Raw genomic sequence first — 24,933 nt, 5'->3', positions numbered from 1 at the left:
ACCAACTTCATCATTTTTCCCTCCAATACAACGATAAAGGGCATATGTGTAGAGTTAAAAAGTTTATCTAGCTCAAAGTACTACTATTGTAAGTACATGACTACTTGTTATAACTTAATGCAAAAACATTTTCTAAATACCACGATAGTTGTCCTTAAAAAACCTAATATATATAAAAAATGCAAGACCAACCACCTCAAATGCATTTTGCTATACAAAATGGAATCCATATTTAAAAAAGATTCGTAAGCACTAAAATATGGGGAAAGCCAAAAATTCTACCCCTCATGTAGCATAGTGTAACCTACAGAAGCCAAGCCCTAGTTGAAGTTGCCCACTCCCATTTATATCGACCACCACGTTTGACTCGCTTGAAAGAAATAGAAACTCAAAGGCTGAACAAAGGAGATTTAAGAGAAAAACAATATGCATATGCAAACATAGGCAAACCCTCCCTACTCTCTCTCGTTGGTCCTAATCCACATACAAAGATTGTACGATGCGGAGAAGAAGCTAACCTTGGAGCAAAAGAAATAGATACTAACAAGACCTAAGCAATTGAGTTTTGTCCACATCTAGGAAATACAACTCAAAGAGATGTTAACTCTAGAATACCAACACACAACAATACTCATTGATTTTAATGACCTTGGGGTCCAAGTTGCCCCCTTAGTGCTTAATACATAAAATTAATGCTCCAGTCATTCTACTTACAAACTCCAAAACACAATGTGCTTGTAGAACATAAATGACGTGCAACAGCTTCACAAAGTTATGGAGGTAATGATAGCTTGTGGCACTAGTCCAGCCATTTAATTAGTCATTTCAATATCTACTTGTGTTCCCACATCATTAGCTGCCAACATTTACGAGCATATCATGAAGCATTCTACTTTTAAGCCTATGATCACAATTTTGTTCCTACACCCCAATGTCATGCTTTCAATATGCACACAAAATCTAAGCTCCCTGGACCACCAAAGAAAGTTCAACATGCACTCTATACACACAATGGAAAGCATGTTAAATTTGCTTCTGCGACACGCTGAATCTTACTTCATTGACGTACAATGACTAAGCTCCTTGGACCACCAACGAAAGTTCAACATGCACTCTATACACACAATGGAAAGCATGTTAAATTTGCTTCTGCAACACGCTGAATCTTACTTCATTGACGTACTAAAGGCCCAAAGTGACCTTTCCATGCCTAGTTGCAGTGCTCAAGCCACATACATTACATGTCACATTGATGAGCAAATCCAAGACCCGCATGGTGATGTACTCATTATTACCCAATGACTCAGAAACAGCAAGCTCAATTGTTTGCTGCTTCGAGGTCTTAAACACTGGGTGTAGTATTCCCATTGGAAGTTCTTTTGGCTTTGCTTCAGATACTCCTCTCTTGTAGCTGCCCTCCCCTTTCCCATTACTTTTCTTGGAGCAACAGTACCCTTTATAAGCTGAGCAAGTATGAGGCCTTTCATGTTCTACACCTTGCTTGTTCGGTGTGCCCAGAGAACTAGCCTGGATTTTCTGCCTACCTAGGCAAGTTAAACTGTTTATGATGTTTGTGAAGGAACTGAGAGAGGACATACTTCTTTCAGCATGCATCCGCAAAAGACCCATTTCAGGTCAAATAATTCCTTTCAAGTTTCCTTAACCTTCTCTTCTGCAATTCTGCAACTGTTGCCCATTGCTAAGGCACATCACTTTGCCTGAAGAGACTGCCAATACATGACAACAGTTTTGACTCTCGTAGTACGATGAGAAATTGCTGTGTGCCCAAAGAAGAAAGCATCTCATTGCAGCCCATGGCATCATGTGTACCGTCTAAGCACACATAGGTTTGTTAAAAGAATTGCTACTTAAACTCAGCTTGCTTGAAAATAACATCAAAAAAGCCTTGGCTGAACAGTAGGCCCTCTCATGTGCCAATGCTCTCAACCTGTGCCAATATCAGATTCAAAGGTCAATGGGTAAAGACTTAAAGCCCTGGGAACCTTCCTGACACCTAAAAAAAATCTCCTTTGAAGCACGTTACTCCGTCCAGCCTTCTCAGAAGCCTACTTTGACAAACGTTGCAAACCTGAATGCACAATATCCATGTTGCACTGCTTTTCAGGACCTGCAACAAAATTTTAGGGCTAAACCATTTTGTTGCATCTCCTCACGTCTAAGATAGAAACTTTCAGTATGCTACATCTGCACAGCAGCCATTTTATTGAGAAGGAAAGGAACTCTTTTTTACATGTGTCATTTTTCTTGTTTCAAATGTAGGCAGATCACTAAAATTTCTGTTGGTCCTCAGAAACGGTTTCAGCAGTTATTGCAGGTAGTCCATCATGTCCAAAAAACCAATCCCAGAAAATTCAGCTGAGCAAGAGCAAACAAAACTCAATATTCAACTGCACCAACTGTTTGATGCTATTTTTTAAAACTGTGTTTGCAGCCAGTTTGATAGCTTCTATCATTCTCAAGAAAACTTCCCTTAAGCTTCAACTTCCAGCAAGCTGCTTATACAGTGTAACTGAACTGTCCTTTAACTTACAGTGTTTCTCATCTAGATACCAGCAACAATGAGCCAAAAACCATCTTGAACCAGCTGTGAAGCACTCTCAAGCTCCCAATTTGATAGTGATACTACTGCTACTTTGTCAACTTCAACACAAATGTTGCATTAACACAAAGCTATAATGCATTAATATCTAATTTCTTTCATCAAAACAACCCAAAAAAGCTTTATTTAAGAAGAAATGATCAAGAGGACGGCATTTAGCTCCATTCACTACTGCCCACATCATCATTAGCCCCTATGGATTGGTGCTGCTGTGTGTTGAGATCCATCAAGTATGACACTCTGAGAATGACCGATCAGAAGCCAAAGAAAACAGCTGCCAAGCACCAAAAAGATGAAAGAGAGAACACAAGAAGTCAAAAATAAGACATGAGGTGTAGCCTACAAACCACACGAGTGATGGCACGTGTAATGACCAACACAAGAAGTCAAAAACAAGACATGAGATGTAGCCTACAAACCACACAGGTGATGGCACACATAATGACCAACAGTATCTTCAATTGCTCTCTCCAAGGGGATTGATCAATCCATAAAAATACAAATTTGTTTTATTTTTAAATGCTACTTGTGTGTAGCAGTCAAATAGGACCATTTGCATCCCAAGACATTTCTCCTCCTATTTATGCGGAAATTAGAATTGATTCAAACTTACTTCTCTTACAGGGTAAAAAGAGACATCTCTATTTGATTTAGAAAATTGTTTTATACAAGGCGGACAGTTCTGTCTTTCTCTAGTTGCGGCTTTAGATATGAATTTTTATAGGATTGGAAATCTGTCCCTCGACATTCAAGACTTGATTGTGAAACCCTACCCTGTTTTGCTGGAAGGGCTTTTCTACACAAGATATCTAGTAACTTAAACAGTGAATACAAAAAGTGGAGAAGTGGAGTATATGTAGGCTACAGGACAACACCCAAAACAAACTGAATAGCCCTAAAATGAGCCACCCAACTGCTCATATAGGCACCCCAAATAAAAGCCTAAGAAATGTACCTAGCACCAAGAAATGTACATTGCTAACAAACACACCCTCGAAGCTGTCCTAGCATTTCTAATAGCACTCTCAGCTCACCTCTACCCCAAATCCTTGAGACACAGTGTGTTTGAGGCCCCATTTGCATCATCTACATTCCTCTGCATTCATCTTCATTAAGCATTCAACAAATTGCGTGCATTGTATGGTCACACTATTTGCATGTCTCGTCATATCCTGCATATGAGCCTCGTTCCGAGTTGAAGAAGGACATTTGGAGCTCTAACATCGGAGAATGCTCAAGGGCGAACAGTTGTGCCTTGACCAAGACACACATGACAGTATAGTTGGGGATGTTACTATCATTTGTGAAGGTTGTGAGCCCCAAGTGTTGTAGATGCAAGATGATTGGTCCTTGAGTATAATGCATCACAAAATTGCAATGTTAATGGAGAATCAACCTTCTAACTTCTCTTTCAAATTAGATTGTAGGAAGATTTGATGTCAAGCTAAGAGTACAATTATAAGTGGGACATGTGTGGCTCCACACCTCTTAGAAATTGTAAAGTCTCCCCCTTATGGCGGTACGAGAGCCCGTGGGGCTTTGGTCATTTAGGTAATACTCACGATAGATCCTCTAATAGGGAAGAAATCCTCGACAAGCACAGTACATGGTGACGGGCATCAAGGGAACTCCAATTAAAAGAGAGGGATCAAAGGGTGTGTTTGGCATAGTCTAAGGTCAAGGTATAACATGGCTTCTAGTGCGAGGAGCATCCAACAAGAGACTTGGGAGAGTCAGCCCCGTTTTTCATTATTACTTGTATTTTTGAGAAAAAAATTGTTATCCAAGGAGCAAATTGAAAGCCAATCCCCAAGCAAACCAAGAGGCAAATTGATTTAAAGGCTTGTTAGTTGCTATGGACAACAAGATGTATTGAAGATTGAAGGAGATAAGGCTAGATCTCAGTGTACTTCAACTTTCAACAGTATAAGTTGAAGAAATACCGCAAGAGGTGCCTATTGGAGCTTGACGAATCTAGACTGAGTGAGCTGAGGGTAAGCGCGTCAAATATTGCACAGATTTTGATAATATATAAAGTACAAGAGTATAAGGGTGCGTTCACACCCAAACACTGTAAAAGGCACAATGAGCCTTTATTCCCAACAACCTCCCACCTAAAGGCAGCTGAAAGACACGTATACTATCCAACCCACATCATCTGGCGGCAATGAGCAAACCACTCGGCTACAAGACCCTTCGTGAGGTCGGCAAAGTTATCATCTGTATGTACCTTGACAAGCTCAATACCCTTGTTGTCAAGTACATCCCTGATAAAGTGATACTTCACTTGTATGTGCTTTGTCTTTGCGTGAAAGACAAGATTCCGTGATAGTATGATAGCACTCTAACTGTCACCATGGAGGAACCTCTCTAATACCAAGCTCTCTCACTAGACGTAAAAGCCATAAAGCCTCTTTGCATGCCTCAGTGGCAGCCACATATTCTGCCTTTGTAGTAGACAATGCGACACACTTTTGTAGCCTAGATATCCAAGAGACTACTCCACCTGTGAACAGGAATACATATCTTGAAGTAGACTTCCTGCAGTCAGGATAGCCAGCATAGCCTGCATCCGTAAACCCAACAACAAATGACTTCTGCTTACCAAAACAGATACACAAATCCTTTGTGTCCTTAAGGTATCTCATGATATCCTTCACTGCTTTCCAATGCCTTTTGCTAGGATATGCCATGTATTTGCTAACCACTCCTACTGCAAATGCAGTGTCAGGACATGTAACAACCATAGCATACATCAAACTACCAACAGCTGAAGCATAGAATATCTTGGTCATTTCAACCTTTCCATCATCTGATGTAGGGCTGTCATCTGCACTAAGTTTCACATATAAAGGCAATGGTACACTAATGGCTTTCTCTCCCCCCCCTCCCAATATTGAAACACTACAGAACTTTAGTGACATGCTCCTGCTATGACAAAAGACCCTTCGATCTATCTCTGAGTATACGCATGCCAAGAATGTGATTGGTATCACCATACACATCACCATGTAAAAAAGCAGTTTTTACATCCATATGTATGAGTTCCATGTCTTCAAATGCAACCAAGCCCAAGATGGTTTGCAAAGTAGTCATTTTGACTACAAGAGAAAAGATTTCATCAAAATCAATTCCATGTTCTTGCTTGTACCCTTTAGCAACCAAACGTGCCTTGTACTTTGGCAAAGAACTAGAAGTGACTTTCATTTTGTAAACCCATTTACAGGATAGCACTTTTTGTCCTTTTGGCAAATGCACCAAATCCCAAGTGCCATTTTTCATGAGGGATTCCATCTCTGATAGCATTGCTTTGTGCCATTTCTTACTATCATGTCTATCCATTGCTTCTTAGAAGCATGACGGTTCACCACAATCTGTTAACATGACATAATCAGCCACATAGTTTACACCAAGAACGAACCTGTCTGGCTGTTTTTACACTCTAGACAACCTACGGACCCAATGGTCAAGATTTACTGGCTGTTCAGCTTGCAAATCTACATTAACAGCTTGCTGTTCTACAAGTTCAGTATGCTGTATAGCTGGTTCAGGTTGTCTCAGAGGCATATGTTCTTGCTGAATTTGTGGGACATCATGGGCAAGATCCTGTTGATCATTTTCAGCATCATTCCTTGCATTTTCAAGGACATTTACAGCAAGTATTTGCTGCTATCTAACGGCCATTCTTTGCTATCCTATTAGTACATCCTCCCGAAATACAACCCTTCTAACATCCTCTGTTCTTTTGGGCTATTTGTGCATGCGATCTTCCCGGAAGATAACATCATTACTGCATACTACTTTTCTTTTCTCAGGATCCCATAATCGATACCCCATCTCACCTTCATCACCATATTCTAGAAAAATACATTTATAGGACTTTGGCTCAAGTTTGTTGTGCTCTCTTCCTTCCAAATGTGCACAAATGCCTCGCATCCAAACACTCTTAAGTGAGCATATGAAGGTGGCTTGCCCGACCACTCTTCTTGAGGGACATACTCCCCACCATTATCAGAGCGAAGGCATTTTAATGTCTTGCTGGTCTGATTTTCAACAAGTGCCAAGAATTTTTTAAATTTATCCAAGGCCTTGTCTTTGCGACGGATTGAATAAACCCGTACTTTGCGTGTGGCATCATCAACAAAGGTAATGAAATACTTTTTCCCTCCTAAAGATAATCCTCGCATTTGACATATATCTAAATGTACCGACTCTAAGGATGAAGACTTTAGAGAAAGAGATTTTTTATGTGATGTTTGAGCATGTTTACCATAAATACAATGATCGCACTGTTCAAAATCAGCATACCTCAAAGACGGTAAATAACCCAAACGAGAGAGCACTTTCATTCCAAATTGACTCATGTGTCCCAACCGGCTATGCCACAAAGAAACACTTGGCTGCTCAATTATGGCGACTACATGGTCATGCACACTAGATACATCCAAGGGATACAAGGTATCACTTTTGGACCCCTTGGCAACAATGCGAGAGCCCTTATAGATTTTCCATTTTCTATCCCCAGAGGTGGTGTGATAGCCTTCATCATCTAGTTGCCCTGTGCTTACCAAGCTCTTCTTGAGCTAAGGTACATGTCTCACATTATGCAAAACAAACACGGAGCCATGCTGAGATTCCAATTTCACACTGCCAATGCCTACAATTTTACATGCATAGTTATCCCCCAAGTGGACAACACCACCATTGTAGTTAAAGAGCCACTCATGATGTGGTGTGACGTGAAAGGATGCACTTAAATCAAGTATCCAAGTGTGCAGATCATCCTCAAAATCTCCAATCAATGCATGTGCACTCAAAGAAAAAGCAAGAAGTACATCACCATCACTGCCAGTATCATGAGTGACTATATTAACCTCTTCTATTTTCACATTGCTCTTCTTTGCAGGCTGGTTGTCCTTGTTTTCGGCCTTGTTGGCTTCAGTGTTTTTGTTTTTGCCCTTCTCTTCAATTGAAAACAGCCCCGTTTATAGTGCCCTTTTTTGCCACAATGATGGCACTCCACATTTTTTCCACAAGACTTATTGCATGCTCTATTTTCAGAACTGCCCTTGTTTTAAAATCTGCCTCTAGTGTGCAATGCATTAGAAGACTTGTTTGCTGAGTTATTCTGCATATTGAGTTCTTCCATCAACAAAGAGCTCTCCACATCAGAGTATAACAGCTGAGCATTTGAATTACTCAAAGCTGTCCTGAAAGTATCCCAACTTTCAAGTAAAGTACATAGCAAGAAAGTAGCCTTGAACTCTTCATCAATATGAAAATCCAAAGCAATCGGCTGACTGAAAATTGAGTTAAACTCATTCAAATGTACAGACATGGCTGCACCTTCTTTCATGTAAAAGTCCATTAATGTTTTTAGCCAATAAGCCTTGCTGACTACACTTTTCTAAGCATACAATTCTTCAAGCCTTTGCCACATTGCATATGCCGAATTCAGCTTCTCAATGTTAAAGAGCAAGTTGTCTGACACTGAGAGCTCAATGATAGAGCAAGCAACCTCATCCAAGTCATCCCACTCATCTTGTTCCAAATCTGTTGGTTTGATTCCCTTTGTTTTGATGGGCTTTACATGTTTCTTCTCCACCAAGACATTGTAGCATTGTTTTTGCCAAATTGCAAAATTATGTGCACCCTCAAGCTTCTTAATGTGCAAAAGATTACTGTTGTCATTGTTTCCAGCCATAATTTGCAGTCCCAAATTGACTGACCAATTACCAAAGGTAAGCCCAAATGTGACACAAGTAGCCACCGTACAGAAAAGTACCAACCAGCAATGAAAAAATCCCAAGATTGCAGAAATTTCAGATCTGCAAATAGATTTTCAGAGTTAAAAGGTGTCTATTGCTGCACTCCTCAAGCAATTACTGACACATTTAGGGACCAAGCCACCAATTACATGTGAAATCCCCGAAAATTTGACAATTTTGATCAAAAGCCCCAAATTTTTAGAGGGTAATCTATCCAGATTGCATCAATACATGTACCCAAGTGCATGTACCAAACATTTGTTGCATAGATTGAAGGGATTTTGCAAAAACCCCAAATTTTTGGGTTCAAAGTGCACAAATTTTAGTGAAATTGAAGAAATTCCACTACAATGTGAGAATCCCCAAAATTTCTCGAGCAAATGTGCAATTTCTGAGTTGGATTTTCTTGTCCCGCCTTGAAGTCCCCAAATCGGAGAAAAGCCCCAATTTTCTTGGACAAAATTTCACTTTGTGCCTTTTGCGTGTGAACGCCCGGTAGAGTAGCAAGAGAAAACAGAAATTTCAGATTTTTTTTAAAAAAACATTGACTACCGTCCCGTTTGTCACCTGCCCAACGTGGACTGGTCACCGCGTGCAAGTCTTGTGGTGCGTTGGCCCTGGTCGCGTGTGCCAGTCCCGTCCGCCTGGCTGCATGTCATCAGCTGTCTGACCCCCCCCCCCCTGTCGACCTGTCTGTTAGAGATCACAGCCTGATCAGGGGCAGCAGGGCAGGTACAACCAGTACAGGCAGTCGGGCAGGTGTGCAGTCGGACTGCCACGTGGCAGTCTGACCTGTGCAGGCACGACAGGCAGTTTTCTGGCGCCCTCTTTTCCCAGATTTTTGGCTATAAATAGCCGACATCTCCAGCAGTCTCCTACACTTCTCTGCTCGCAGATTACAGACCGGTGACACGCACAGATTCCGTCTCTGTTCGCAGATTTCAGACAGGAGACAGTGCAGACTGCAGCGGACTTCGAGGTGAACAGCAGGTTGCATCGTCGAGGTGGAGACACGCAGTCCAGCGCACTGCGCCCGTGTATATATCTGCATATCTTTGTATTCAGCACACTTTATACAGCAGATCTTCATCTTCCACTATCTCTCTCTCTCTCCTCTCTCTGCGTTCTCTCTCTCTCAGTCCTACGCTTCCGCACCGCTGCACTCTGACATGGTATCAAAGCAGTGTTAGAGGGCTGACTGAGCGCAGAATCAACCTGAAGAGGAGTTTCTATCGCGACACAAATTTGCGTTTTTTGCGTTTAAGGGCAGACAGGAGGGCTGCGCCTTGGAACAAGGCTGAAGCGAGTGTGGGCACACAGGAAAGGAGTCCAGGTGGTGGATTTGCTGCTGTTTACTGCTGTTTGACACGGAGGAAGTTTGAGTTTTCAGCCTACAAGTGCAGGTTTTACTTTTTCATCGCCTCCGGCGGGTGAAGAAGTTTCAGGACGCGGAAGAGCCTTAGCAGGCTGAGTTTTCACAGTCAGAGGGGGCTGCTTTTGCGTTTGTGAAGGCATTACAGGTGAAGATGTCTACAGAGATTGACTTGGGGTTCCAGTCGATTATGGACCAGAAGGTGCCTGTCTTACCGGCTCTTCCTGCAGATCAAAAGCTCGACGCCGACAACTACCGCATTTGCCGCATCATGATGTTGGCCATCCTTGAGTCCTATGATTTGGCGGAGCTGGTACAGGAGATCGACCGGCCCTCGGTAAGAGATGAGTCCAAACTCTCTTCCGATGCTCGTGCGGAGTTGGCCAAGGCTCAGTCTCGTTGGGACAAACTGAATGCCAGGATTCGTTCCTTTCTCTTCCTATCATGTACTACAGCCGTGATCGCTCACATCGAGCACTTGACGGTGGCTCGGGAGATATGGCTGGAGCTTGATCAAATGTACAATCGGATGACCCTTATGAAGCGGGTTTCTTTGGAGGTACAGATGCGGACCTTGTCCGTAAACAAGTCTTCTTCGCTACGGGAGCACATTAACAAGCTAAGGCAGCTTTAGATGCAGGTTCAGAATGCGGGGAAGCCGATTTCCTCCGAAGACATGGTGATCACACTTTTGTCCCAGTTGCCGCCACGATTCGGTACATTTTACTTTGCCCTTATTGCTTCGGGGCGAGAGTCTACTCTTCATTGGAAAGAGTTGATTCCTATGGTCTTGGACCAAGAGAAACAGTTAAAGGGACAGAATGCTTCCAAGTCGGAGGCGCTGACAGGTCAAGCCTCTCAAAAGAAGGGGAAGGACCAAAAGAAGAAGAAGGGGGATAACAAGTCCAAGAAGGACAAGGAGAAGGACAAGGACAAAGACTCCACATGCCATATTTGTGGAAAGACTGGTCATTGGAAGAAGGATTGCCCTGACAAAGACAAGAAGGACACCAACAAGAAGGACACAAAGGATTCTGGAGCGGTGGCTGCACCCTCATCAGCTGCATTTCTACATCTAGCTGTCATTGAGGACGCTTCACCGAATGCTTCTGATGCTGCGATGACGGCTCCCCAGGCTCGAGAGTGGATCGTTGATAGTGGTGCCTCCCGGCACATGACTCCTTCATCAGATGGTGTTGCCCAGTTGCGACCCTCACGTGGGCAGATTCTCATTGGAGACAGCTCTTCAGTATCTATTGCAGGTCGGGGTAAGATGTAGCTTATTCCAGATGGGCGCGGTGGTACCCATACCTCAGAGGTTTTACATGTACCAGGCTTAGGGTACCATCTCCTGTCAGTTCATAAGATTTGCTCCCTTGGCCTTTTAGTGGAGTTTGACAGTTCTACGGTGCAAGTCCTTGATCGTGGATCAAGGAAGGTTCTATCATCTGGATATGAGGAGAACGGCATTTATAAATTGAAGTCTTCCACCGCCCTCTCTACTCTTCTTCTTACCTCTCAGTCACAGTCAGAGTTATGGCATGCTCAGTTTGGTCACCTGAACTATGATTATCTTCGGAGGGCATCACATGGACAGCTTGTTCGAGGGTTGCTAAATATAGTGGTAAGCCAACAGCCATGTGTCTCCTGCATTCGGGGAAAGCAGCATAGGGATGTCATTCCCCACACAGCTTCGCGGCGGTCTACTTCACCGATGGAGCTTGTATCTACGGATCTATGTGGCCCTATGAGGAATGAGTCCTTACGTGGGGGCTCGTACTTCATGCTGATCGTGGAAGACTACAGCAGGATGACCTGGGCCTACTTTTTGGCATTAAAGTCAGAAGCTTTCTCACACTTCAAGGATTGGCTTCTCTTTGAGGAGAACCGATCGGGCCGGAAGTTGAAGACCTTGCGATCCGACAAGGGCGGTGAATTTGTTTCTAATGAGTTTGCTCGGTTTTGTGCAAATAAAGGAATTCACCAAGAGTTTGCCAATACCAATACTCCTCAAGAAAATGGCATTCTTGAACGGAAAAACCGCAATGTGATCGAGATGGCGCGCACCATGATGGAGCACCGACAGACCCCTCAGGTTCTGTGGGCCGAGGCTGTGGCTACTGCAGTCCACATCCTTAATCGATCCCCTACTTCGGCCGTGGAAGGGATGACCCCGTTTGAGGCTTTACTTTGGGACCAAGCCAGATGTTTCTTACTTTCGGGTTTTTGGGTGTGATGCCTATGTTCACATTCCCAAGGCTCACCGTGATAAATTTGAAGTAGCTTCCCGAAGACAAGTATTTGTTGGCTACAGCTCTCAGTCCCAAGGCTATCGCTTGTATGATCCCGTCAAGCAGGATGTATACACTAGGCGCGATGTGCGGTTTGTGGAGGTTCCGGCTATCTCAACGGATGAGGAGCATCCCGTTCTTCGAGATCTAGGGGAGAGTTGAGCTCCTTCTACAGTTCCACTGGAGCCCGTACCTTTTGATTATGATTCTGTTTCTGACACAGAGTCTACTATACCACCGGTCACCCCTGAGGAGATACCACCGGTGGATATTCCAGAGTCTTCTGCTGATGGAGAGAGACGAGGGGAGGTTCGGCCTCCTCCTCGCTTGGCCTGTGACACAATCCGTGATTCAGAGATCGAGGGGGTTCCTGAGGAGTGGGGACCGCAGGATGGTCCGCGGCGGTCACATAGGCACCAGGCACATTCTACGGAGCTTGTTTGCTCTAACTATTGTTTGATGACCCGTGTTATGCAGGATCGAGAGCCCACCTCCGTGAAGGAGGCTTTACAGTCCGCACCATGGAAGAAAGCTATGGAAGCCGAGTTGGAAGCTATTGAGAGAAATGGCACTTGGTCACTCGTGTCCCACCCCCCTGAATAAGAAGATGATTAGCGTCAAGTGGGCCTTCAAGACCAAATACCTTAGCGACGGTTCTTTGGATAAGCACAAGGCTAGCCTTGTTGCTAAAGGTTTTGCACAACACCCAGGGATTGACTGTCATGATACTTTTGACCCCACAGCTCGTATGGCGACCATTAGAGCTATTCTTGCCTTGGCTAGCCATAGGAGATGGCCTGTTTACCAGTTGGATGTGAAGTCAGCCTTCCTCAATGGTGAATTGAAGGAGGAGATCTATGTTGAGCAGCCTCCTGGCTTTGGATCTTCAGATGGGAAAGTCTACAGGTTGAAGAAGGCCTTGTATGGCCTCAAGCAGGCTCCGCGTGCATGGAACGAGAAGATTGATTCGTTCCTCCAGTCTCAGTTGGGATATCGGCGTTCTAAGGCCGATCCGTAGCTTTATGTTCACACTTCCGAGGATGGTTGTGTGCTTTTTGTCTTATATGTTGATGATTTGATTGTCACAGGTGATGATGCACAGTAGGTCCAAGAGACGAAGTCAGCTTTACATCGGACGTTCGAGATGACGGACTTGGGTCTACTCCATTTCTTTTGGGCCATGAGATTTATCAATCTCAAAGGGGGATCTTCATCTCTCAACAGAGATATGTCCAAGAGCTCTTGGTGTCTTTTGAGACGAAGGATTGTCGGGCCCTTTCTACTCCTATGGATCCGAACTGGAAGGCCACTTCCCATTCAGCTTCTCCTTTGGCGGATGCTTCCCGCTATCGTCAGTTGATTGGGTCCTTGATTTGGCTTCTCAACACTAGGGTTGATCTTTGTTTTGCTGTTGGGCTCTTGGCAGGGTTCATGAGTGAACCTAAGACGGTGCATTGGCATGCTGCTCAGAGGATACTTCGGTATTTGAGGGGGACGTCTGATTTAGGGATTCATTACCCCGCAGGGACCGATGGTTCAAATCTTGTACTTACAGGTTGGAGCGACTCAGATTGGGCCGGTGATGTGGACCACAGGCGGTCTACTACAGGTTACTGTTTTACCTTGGGTGCAAGTGTTATCTCATGGAGTAGCAAGAAGCAGCCCACGGTAGCCCTTTCGTCTACTGAGGCGGAGTATCGGACCGCGTCTTCCACCACATGTGAGACAGTGTGGCTTCGAAGATTATTGGAGGAGCTTGGGTGCCCCCAGACTCGTCCTACTTTGCTGCAATGTGACAATGCGAGTTGCATTGCCTTGGCACGGAACCCTATTTTTCATGCCCGGACGAAGCACATAGAGATCCAGTACCACTTCATCAGAGAGAAGCTTCTGGATGAGACCATCACTGTGGAGTACTGCAAGACGGAGGACAATCTTGCGGATTTGTTTACGAAGGCACTTCCCCAGGCTCTACTTCGAAGGCATTCCAGATCCCTCAGGCTTCTGCCCTGCCCAGGCTCTGAGAGGGGGTGTTAGAGATCACAGCTTGATCAGGGGCAGCAGGGCAGGTACAACCAGTACAGGCAGTCGGACAGGTGTGCAGTCGGACTGCACAGTTGGACTGCCACGTGGCAGTCCGACCTGTGCAGGCAGTCGGCTGCATTTAATGCAGCCGACAGGCAGTTTTCTGGCGCCCTCTTTTCCCAGATTTCTGGCTATAAATAGCCGACATCTCCAACTGTCTCCTACACTTCTCTGCTCGCAGATTACAGACCGGTGACATGCGCAAATTCCGTCTCTGTTCGCAGATTTCAGACAGGAGATAGTGCAGACTGCAGCGGACTTCGAGGTGAACAGCAGGTTGCATCGTCGAGGTGGAGACACGCAGTCCAGCGCACTGCGCCCATGTATATATCTGCATATCTTTGTATTCAGCACACTTTATACAGCAGATCTTCATCTTCCACTATCTCTCTCTCTCTCTTCTCTCTCTGCGTTCTCTCTCTCAGTCCTACGCTTCCGCACCGCTGCACTCTGACACTGTCGTGTGCCCTGCGGTGTCTGCAAATTGCCACCTACTACTAGTCGAGCCCGCTCGCAACTCTTGCCTACCTGTGACACCTACAATACCTGCCCGCCTATGACACCTGCAACAACACGAGTCTGCATGTCAGAGTGGAGATGCTCGCCTATCCCGCGACCTAACGCCCATCATTGGCTCTGATACCAGTTTGTTGGAGCTTCACGGATCTGGTCTGAGTGAGCTAAGGGTGAGCGCATCAAATATTGCACAAAGAGCAGAGAGCAATAGAGAGGAGTGTCAACACGACACACTGGATGTTCGGTACAAAGATGAGTGTACCACTTTTTAGGTTTTGATAATATATAAAGTACAAGAATATAAGGGTGCGTTCACATCCGAACACTGTAAAAGGCACAGTGAGTCTTTATTCCCAACAGTGCCAATTTTGGGACCAACCAACTATCCAATGTTCAAGATTGATTAGTAACACTTGCATTTTAGTTTAATTGAATTTCATTGCTTGTTGTAATTGGCATGCTCAATCAAGTTATTTACCACCCTATCCAAGAAGGAAGGTTGGTTTCAATTTGCTTATGGAACGCTATAAACACACTAAGTGCATTTGAGTTTTGGGGTTGTTCAAAGAACTCATGAAGGTTTAATATGTAATGCACCTTTCTTAGTTTAACATGCCCGTCACAAAAACATGGCTTGCAACACTCAAAAGTTAACCTCACTACTCAACAACACAATAGTGTCACCTAGTGCTAAGAGGCTGCGACCAACTGAAAAAGCAACTATTTAGGGAGTCACCAATAGTGGAAAAGGTTGCTTGGTCGGCACAACAACCACCAACATAAAAACTTAGCCTTTGGCGAGGATCCTTTGCAAAAAACACAATTATGCTGGCTATAGGTCGACTGCCCTGTACACTAACAGATGAGGAAAAACACAAATGTGCCACTTTGATAACAACATCAAGCTGGCTAATTCATGGATAGATGCTTCTCTTCAATCGACTCCAATTCCCACAAAGGCGATTGTGTTAGAGATTTAATCATGTCTTGGACAGCCATAGGCACTGTACTATTGTATATGCAAATCACATCGAGCAAGGTGGGCAGTATAATTTGACCCTGTGCAAGAGCCACATGGCGACGTGGAGCATTTTCGCTGCTATTTTGGCACAGTCAGCTAGTTTTTTGACTAGTCGGCCGGTTTTATTGGTCGGCCTATCATTTTTCATGTATTATTTTGGGCTACTTGTGCCCAACCCCTCCCCAGTCCTTTTCACTTGTCTTTTTCAAGTACAAGCAAAGGGATACCACCGACATACGCCTACAACACCCTTGTACATATCTGCTTTCTTCATTTTAGCGTCCATTCACTGCAAATTTCTACGTTTTACTATCTCTTTCTCTCTCCCCCTTCTCTCCTTGTTCATTTTCTTTTGGTCTAGTCATACGCTTCCGCATTTGCTACACTCTAACATGATATCAAAGCAGCATTGAATGGCTCATTGATCATGGATAAACCTAAAGGGGAGATTTCAGTGTAACAAAAGTTTGTGTTTTTAGCATCCAAGGGCAAACGAGAGGGTTGTGCATCAATAAAGCCTGAGACAAACAAGTGAAGTGTGGAAAAGGAGCAAAGTTGCTGTTTTTTTTTTATAGGTTTTGCTGTTCGTGAAGGAAAAAAGGTTGCATTTTCAGCATTTTGGTCCAAGAGTAGGCTCCAACCATGCGACCTCAGTGATGGCTGCAAGGGTATAGGTTATGTGGTCATCCCTCACAACTCTCCAATGCCAAATAGGGAGTGTGAGAGGGTGGTAGGTGGGACAGTTAGGCCTCATCTACACTTTTATACAAGTACACAAGAACCAAAGAGGGGCTTTTCTTATGCATCAACCAAAATCTAGCAATTTGAAATCCTAGAGCTAGGATTGACATCCAAGTTCATGATGAGCTATTTAATGATGAGCTATTTGACACAGAGCAAAATTGGCTTCTAGTTCAAGTTCACATGAGGGGACACTTTGGCAATTTGGCCAAAGAAGGGGAATCCATGGTCCTTTATGCACTGCGACATTGGTGACAGGATAGTCGTGTGTGCTACTTCGAGCACATTGTTGATAGATATAAAGAGCTACTATGACTACTTTTTATTTTCAAAAGCTAGTATGATCAATATAGGCATCAGGTTCTTTTTGAGGCATCTTGGTTGTGGCCAATACACCCATTGCCTGGTATCCATGGTTTGAGTGTCATTATTGTATTTACTATTATCATGGTATAGTCTTATGCCAAATCGCCCATGATCATGAGAGGGTGTTCACGTATATTGTTAATTCATGAGTGAGTTTGTGCATGTTGAAACCGGTCTATGACTCACATAAAGCGGTAGTTCCTTCAATTAACACCTGGTCTTTACGCACATAAGCAAAGACCTCACTCCCTCACTCAACACCAGATTGGCCCCAAAGACCGGCGCCCCTCTCAGTATTTCTTTATCAATTAAAAGATGGAAATTTACAAAAATGATAATGTTCCAAAATACAACTGTGAACAATTGGTTTTCATCTCTTCGGCTGATTTTCTTGCAACAATCTGCCCTCAGCTCCTCAAAACTTTATTCTCCCATCTATCTCTTATGCCTATTACGTTTTTTTTAATGCTCTCTCTCTCTCTCTCTCTCTCTCTCTCTCTCTCTCTCTCTCTCTCTCTCTCTCTCTCTTTTGGGAATTTATGCCACATGGCATACATGTAACAATTTTTCCGTTTAAACCTTCTGGTCTAAAATTCTCCATAATTGATGCAAAATTTGACCTCGATACAGACCAGATAATTAATCCTCGTGCAAAAACGAAAATAATGACACAAACAGATTCTGGGATCCAAAAATAGTAACTCCCTAAATTTTAGGGATGGTGACCCCTGCATTCCTCAAGTTGTTCTGAGCAACTTTTATCACTGTGACCACATCAAAAAGTGTAATGTGACTCAATTATGGTGACCTTTATTCCGGGAGCATTCTCACATGTGCATCTCCTGTCTTGGCCAGGCTTATTGTTCTCCACCATCTCCAATGACTAAGCACACAGTCCCAAACCACTGGCATTCTATACTTTAGTGCCCATTCAATATGAAACCAGTCATAAGGCTTAGACAAACCATTAGTCCAATTTGTCCCAATGGCTACCTCTTCTGGCTATGCAAAGATCCTGGCTTATTCCAAGAGAACTCTGGGGGTAAGAAGCAACAGCAACAAAAGAAAAGAAAAATCAAATATTTATATAAGTAAATAAGAAAAGCAACTGTAAAAAGTATCACCACCTAGTGACACATGTCACCGACTATTATTATGATAATCACATCTCCGCTCAAAAGAGTGCTTGAAAAGAAGCCCCTCCTCTCAGTCATCCAAGCTCATAAACTAGCACTCGTGAACCAGCAAGACATCTTCAATCCTGCAATCACCTAGAAATTTGCATTTACCAAAGAAACAACTGTCACCAACAACCAAGAAATTGTCACCCACACAAAAGGCTACCACCTATAGTAAAGAGTTGTCACCAATGCCCAAAAAGTTGTCCTTTGTAGCAAGATGTTGTCACTTACACTAAAAAGAGAAAGCTGCAAAAACGCTATTTTGTGTTTTCTACAAGAGGCATAAATAGACGCCGCCTCAAGCCTGATGCTACCGCCTCGATCTTGGAGGCTATAAACACAATAAACGCAAGCTGAAAATCCGAGTTTTGAAGATCTGGGCTGCTCCTCTACAATGAAAACCTACTCTTCTGCAAGAAATCTCTAGACTGTGTCCTCACTCGGGTGATGATACCATTTAAGAGTTCGCAACAGAAAAGAAACACGAACACTGAGAGAAGCAAAGAGAGAAAGATAGGGGAAGCAAAAGATAAAGGAAGAATACTGCACTAACTAGAGAAGAATGCTAATACAATGGAGATGGACTAATCAATCCCTGCACGTAGCCCAAAGCATCAGTGAGAGCACCAGATCAAGTTGATGACACTGGTAACACCAAGCACGGAGTTAGAGTGTTGAATGTTAGAGTGTGCACTTGCAAAGGGAAGACTAAAGTCTGGTCATTGGAGTATGTGTCTACCAAGTGGAGGGGGCTGGCTATAAATAGCCATAAATACCCAAAGCTGGCTGACCTGTACCAAGGGAGGTCATAAATGCTGGCTGACTGGTAATAAATGCTGATCACTAAAAAAAATGCCAAAAAAATGAGGGTGACCCCAAAAAAATCCCAGATGGCCATGACAATGTCTGGCAGGTGTAGGCAAGCTATCGAAAGCTGTAACTAGCCTGGGAATGCACACAGGAAGCCAACAAATAAAGAAAACGCACCTAAACTGCCAAAGCTCCTATGTCTCTATCAAACTCTAACAAGAGCTCACAACCAAGAGATGACAGACTGTCATAACTAACATAGACAGGCTAACAGATAATGGTATTCTGGACATTTGTGATCTACTATTTTACCACATTATGCAAAGAAAAGAAATTGTAGCAAGAGGCTAAATTCTTACTCTCTCCAAAACAACACACTAGAATCTAGCATTTAAATTATAAAACCAAGTGTTGAATGCTTATCCACAATATAATGGTTTGCAGCATGCATCTTCACTTCTGTAGGATACTATGATACACAAATACAGCATATTATGTACACTTTTCAACAAAATCATACGCCAAGAGCAAATGCCCTAATGAAAAGTTTTGCAGTTGTCACCTTTCATTCTCTTATTAACACATGCCATAACTCATGTGGAGGGGTTGAAAGTAAGATCTCAGATGCATTCTGCTTTGTGATCCAAAGGCCACGCCTCACTTCATTTGCAAGTTGCCCAACAAACCATTCTGCATGTCCATGAAGGACTTGATGTGAAATGATGGGAGGATCATCTTTGGCATGCAGCAAAATTGGCGCAATCTCTCTCCCCAAAAAAACACCTGGTAATAGCTCTTGACCCCAGTCCCTGCTGTTAAGCTTCTTGTCTGGACCAACTTGCTGCACACAGGATGACTCACCGGTAGACTGGGAAGCATAACAAGCACATCTTGTAAGGATGCTCCAGTCATGCTGTGCCACAGGACCACCCATACCATGTGCAATCCGACTCAAAACAGCTGGGCTATTGAGTGTAGGAACCATTTTACTTTCCCAATCAGCGATCCGCTCTTCCTGCCATAGCAAGGCCAGGTTTAATGCTGATGTGAATATCATGCTGACCATTGCCTGACAACTTACTATAAAGTACTATCTGTATTCCAAAAACATCCTAACTAGTTCCGGATTGCAGCAGGGCTTCCTAGAGCAATTCAAAGAACAAATTTCTGTACCTCTGAATGCATGTTCAGTATCAGGCCACGAGAGCCACTACACCTTATATGCTCGTAAAGGAGTACCTAATAAGCAATTCAAACATTATCAGCATCCATATCAAGGAGTGTCTGACAGTGACACACACCAAGATTGTAGGTCATTGCTTGGTAAGTAAACAGAAGTCTCACCACTGAACCAAAGAAGAACGGAGATGGCATTGCTGGAGTAGCCACCAACAGAGTACCTGGATGTAGGTTATGACGACTCGAACTCCACCTTGCTCCCAAAAGGCTGTAGGAATGCACAACATGTGATCAGACAATGAGATTCAAGAGAGCAAGTTTTACACCACTGCAGTTGTGACAGCAAGATATCTAGAAGCTCAAAAATAAACAACAAGATCTAGAAGCTCCCCATCCATCATTGTTAAGTTGAAAAAGGGCATCACAGACCAATTTTATATTGATTGCAGACAACAGTCACAATGCTGAGAAAACAATTTCTTTACTACCACCCTTGTCAAAACAATTAACTACACAGTTCTGTTATAAAACCCAAAAACCTGTAAGAGTGCAGCTTTATACAATGCTTAAGAATGATGCATCAGATACATTCTTGATGAAGTTGGGAGTAACCGCACTACTTGGTTACACTGCACTTTACCTAACCATCCTACCAAAACTTTGGTGTATAGCCATCACAAAGGTGAACAAAAACAAGGACCTCAGTTCCCAGTGTCACACGAGACATCCTCTGAGTCACACTGGATAAATGACAAAGCACTTGCCAATCAGTGTCCTTCAGGAATACTGATGATTTTGAAGAAGAAAATCACCTGCATGTTCTTGACAAGCACTTCTCTTCTGGCATATTCAGTCGAAAGCTGCAAGGAAGCACTTCGCGTGCCAGAGTCAAGCCAGTAGCCAAATCTTCTAGTAGCGTTTGAACATTGTGACCAGCAAGGACCAAGTAGCAAGCACACTGCAGACACACAACACAAGCATTGCTTTTAAGACAACAAGATTGTGATGACGGAAAGATCCAGCACCCACAGAAATAGTCACAATGACCATTAACAGTTTGTGAATTGAATCTTTCAAACAAAGCATACAATAAAGCATCTAACATTGCAGGTGGCATTTAGTGCACAGAAAAAAAAAAAGCACTCACCAATACAATACAGAGCCCTGCGACTTCACATGAATAACTCGTGAGATGTTTCCAGATTCTGAAAAGTAGAGCAGGCCTTGGGGGTGCTACCGAGTACTTTTGGGTACATACTGAGCATCTGATGTGATGTTAAGTTATAGCTACTGTTAGTAGAGCAGCAACATTCTTGGTCAAACATGTAAAAGGGCCTGTGCAACTGAAACCATGCCCTTCCATTTTTAACATCTAACAAGAATATGACAGGATGGCCTAGGCACCACCAAAATGCTCATAAGAAAGATTTTCTTTGAGTATCTTAGTAGAAAACCACTCATTAGTCAGAGATGCAGTGGATAGGAAGCTAGTAAGCCATAACCAGTTTATTTAGAATATGTGACCAACTTGATTGATTGCCTTACATGAGTGCAGGACTATAATTTGCACCAGGCCGTCTGCTAGCCAGTACTGAACTTTGCCACTTCCGTAAGCACTTGAAATGAACAAAGGCTTGAGTTCCTGAACATGTCGTGAAGTGCCTTCAGAAGCTTCCAGAAGAAACCACACAGTTGAGAATGATAAGGACTCAAGACTGACAGCCCAGGTGTACCAGATAATGGAAACTACAAAAATGTGCTAAGAGCATTGCAGATCGCAAAATTAAGTTTTGCACCGCCACAATATTCAAACAGTTCATGATGTAAAACGCATAATAGTAACAACAACGGCATGCTTACCACTGCATCCACAGGGGGAAATCAGCCTATCCTCCTCAAGGGGGATTGAATCCGATAACTTGGATGCGTTCCCAAAAAGAGGAGAAGTTTCTAAGCAAATTCGGCATGTCTGTTCTATTTCTCCATCATGCACCATTTTCCAGGTAACTGCGAAAGAAAACTTAACAATGGCGGATGATTTAGCACGAAGCATTTCTCGTCTAATAAACGGATTTAGGCACGAGCATTTTGCTAAAAATTACGCCAGACAAAAATCAACAGCTACGTTTTAAAAAGAATCTGGCATGACCAGGGTTCATGATTAGATAATCTACATGCATGACAGGATGCAGAGATTGGGACACTCAAAATGCAGACGGGTAGGAGATAGTTATGCGCAAATTTGCCAAATCCTCGTCAATAAAATGTCTAAGAAAAGAGGTATAGCGGATCATCTACCAGTTGAGATTCGGCGGAAATGAGATGCAGGGGGAGGTTGTAGAGCCCGCCCGTGCGTCAAATGGAGAAAACCCTCGAGTGAACAGGACCAGGGGCTCGCCCGACAACAGCAGAGGGCATGGCCAAGCAAGGGTAAGTCGCTTTATTCTGCTGTAACTGTTCTGTTTATAGTTTGTCTAATTGGATTGAACAAAGGAAGGTGTGTGTGTGTGTGCGCGCAGGACAGGATGGTGGGTCTGTGGCCTACCATAATAAACATCAACAACGCAGAGAGACTCGAGAGGGAAGCGGCGAAAGCGCCTCCTCTCTTCGGGTCCCCGCTCTCCCTCCCCCCTCGGGCCCCCCTCGTGACCCCAAAAAACTTATTATTGTTATCATTATTATTATTATTCCTGTTTGCATTTTCCTTTCGGGATTACTTTACTTACAAGACATGGGGAAGAGTCGAGTCATTATTTGTGCGTGGCATGACCCTTAATACTCATGTTTAGAGAAACCATTTTCTGCACAAAAACCTTTAATTTCAAATATTGGAGAGATTTAAAGTAAATCTATACTTCTCACCCTAAACAAAAAGAACAAAGCTCAACATGAGCTTATACACGACACCTTGGTGAGTGATGGCAATAAGCAACTATGACTTAATTACAAGTTGTTGCAACTAACTATCAATGACTGCTCTATCTTAGAAGCCAAGGTCGAAGTAGTGAAGCCAAAGAGGAAGGAGCCTAGATGTAGCTACGGTAGTTCATCGTGTCCTCCTACAAATGGATGCTAATCTACAAACCAAGGGTTACCATATGGGGGCGAAGTGGTCTACCAACATTGTCATACATTTGGACACATCATGCAAGGGCAATTGTTCTAGGAGCACGGTGTCGGAGGGTTTTTTTTTGAAAGGTCAAATCCACCAAGGATCAGAAGTAGAAGGAAGTAGAGATAGGAGATGGAAGAGAAGATAAAGAATATCCAAGTGGTAAATACGACAAAAACAAATCACAATAAATTGAAACAATATGTATTGAAAGAACCTGGAATCTTTGCTCTACTCAAAAGCAATCTCCAGGCATTAGTTCTCCTAGAGCTCCTTCGTAGACCAAAAACGTGGATCAGAAAAACCAGCTCTTTCTCTGCTGCCCGAAACCCAAATCTGATGGCTCCGTTGGCTCCGAAAGGGGGATAAAACCGCAAGACACCTGCTCACGGATCTCCCAGATCACTTTTTCTTTCTTCTTTCTATTTAATCGGCAGTTTTCAACCTGTTTACAACGATCGCGACGCTCCCGATTTTGTCAATCTGTCCTTCTTGTGAAAATCCCCTAACTGGCTGAAAAAGCAACTAGCTTTTTGCATGCCATCCTAATCTAGAAGCTTTTTCTAACTTTTTTAGATTTTTACAATAAATAGTATCAAAAATAGACTAAAATTATCCAAAAATCTAGTATTTTCGGATAATTCATGCAACTCGCACTAGTACTAATGGCTCAGATCACATTGACTCTCTAGATCAATAGAGAAGTCTGATGATGATGCATTCCATACATTTTTACACTATGTCCTCATAACATCACGACATCCACCCCCTCTGAACCTGCACATCCTTTGGTATGTGCCAAAATCCTAGTTGTCACCGGATTCTGGGTCCTCCTCATCCTCTGCAACCATATCCTTTACTTCTTCATCTTCCATATCTTCCTGGCTAGCCCCTGTATCATGGCCACTATTTTATTCCAATTTTGGCAACTCATGAGCAGTAGATTTCCACCTTTTGAATAATTTGATTATTTTCCCTGCTACCGGAAGTTTTATGGCTATCCCATCCAGCTCATTTAATGCATAAGTAGCATTATCAAACACATGTCTTACCACATAGGGTCCAAACCATCTCTTGGAAACTTTACACATGGCACTATGCTGGTTATCTAAACTGCTATCATAAACCAATACCCAATCCCCATCTTGTATGGTTCTTGGTCTCAGTCTATGTCTTTTGTCAAACCGTTTCTTGTTCTGTATCCTTGTTGCCCTTAACTTTGTAGTTGCTGCCTCTATGTCTTCTGACTTTCTTTCCAACTATCCAATGCGTAAGGCCAACAACTCCTCTCGATTCAACTCCTCCTCCCAAGGTAATACACTCCATGTGACAGTCATCTCTTCTATCGGCATGATAGGTTTTTGACCATACATCAATTCTGCAGGCATATATCCTGTAACAGCACTATGAGTTGTTTTGTCAGCCCACAAAGCATAAGGGAGAAATCGTGGCCACTCTTTTATCTTCTCTCCACATGCTTTTGCCAATGCCTTCACAATAGGTGGATAACCTCTTTCACTTTTGCCATTTCCTTCAGGGTTATAGGCTGAAGTTAAAGCAAGCTTTATCCCCAACCGTGCAAAGAAATCATGAGCTTCATCTGCATCCAACTCACCCCTATCTGCTGTAATTTTTTCCACACAGCCATATCGACAAAAGATCTCTTCTAAGAGAAAAGTACATACGATATTTGTCGTCTTAGTACGTAGAGCTCTCCCTTCCACTTGATTAGTCAAGTCTTCATGAGCAAGCACAAGATACCTCATTTGCCAAAGACCTATAGGCATTGTGGCCAAATCTACCACCCACTTAAAATGAAGAGACAATGGATATGTGGGTTGCAATCCATCCCAATGTCTCACTATTGAATA

General features: G+C 43.3%; 1 protein-coding gene across 6 annotated transcripts; it reads right to left on the bottom strand.

Annotated features, from left to right (window-relative positions):
• Positions 1 to 879: 879 nt before the first annotated feature.
• Positions 880 to 22,575, bottom strand: LOC148036959 (uncharacterized). Of its 6 annotated transcripts, XR_015690540.1 has the most exons (10): positions 22,249 to 22,575; positions 21,811 to 21,970; positions 21,496 to 21,592; positions 21,098 to 21,215; positions 20,763 to 20,908; positions 20,116 to 20,218; positions 19,945 to 20,010; positions 19,334 to 19,786; positions 2,252 to 2,894; positions 880 to 2,128 (listed from the first exon to the last, which is right to left on the bottom strand). XR_015690540.1 is itself a non-coding variant. In XM_087675909.1 (9 exons), the coding sequence occupies exons 2-8, from the start codon at positions 21,944 to 21,946 to the stop codon at positions 19,337 to 19,339; spliced, it is 1,116 nt and encodes a 371-aa protein (XP_087532035.1). In that variant the 5' UTR covers positions 21,947 to 21,970; positions 22,249 to 22,575; the 3' UTR covers positions 908 to 2,128; positions 19,334 to 19,336. The 6 variants fall into 6 exon arrangements, 5 of the variants coding, with proteins under 5 accessions (XP_087532035.1, XP_087532034.1, XP_087532036.1 ...); XM_087675909.1 differs by lacking the exon at positions 2,252 to 2,894 and having other exon boundaries at positions 908 to 2,128; XM_087675908.1 differs by lacking the exon at positions 880 to 2,128 and having other exon boundaries at positions 2,137 to 2,894.
• Positions 22,576 to 24,933: the final 2,358 nt, after the last annotated feature.

The sequence above is a fragment of the Lygodium microphyllum genome, chromosome 4 (genome assembly GCF_053477565.2).
Source record: "Lygodium microphyllum isolate KBCC chromosome 4, Lygodium_microphyllum_v1.1.10, whole genome shotgun sequence".
NCBI classification, from domain to species: Eukaryota; Viridiplantae; Streptophyta; class Polypodiopsida; order Schizaeales; family Lygodiaceae; genus Lygodium; species Lygodium microphyllum.
Note: the sequence above shows the minus strand (reverse complement) of the source record. Positions and strands in the feature narration are given on the sequence as shown.

Bases quoted from the DNA above. Each gene is read 5' to 3' on its own strand.
- LOC148036959 (XM_087675909.1), bottom strand. From the start codon at position 21,946: ATGGTGCATGATGGAGAAATAGAACAGACATGCCGAATTTGCTTAGAA. The intron at 21,593-21,810 runs GTAAGCATGCCG...CGACATGTTCAG, and splicing joins TTCCCCCTGTGGATGCAGTG to GAACTCAAGCCTTTGTTCAT. The intron at 20,219-20,762 runs GTGATTTTCTTC...GCATTCCTACAG, and splicing joins TGCTTGTCAAGAACATGCAG to CCTTTTGGGAGCAAGGTGGA.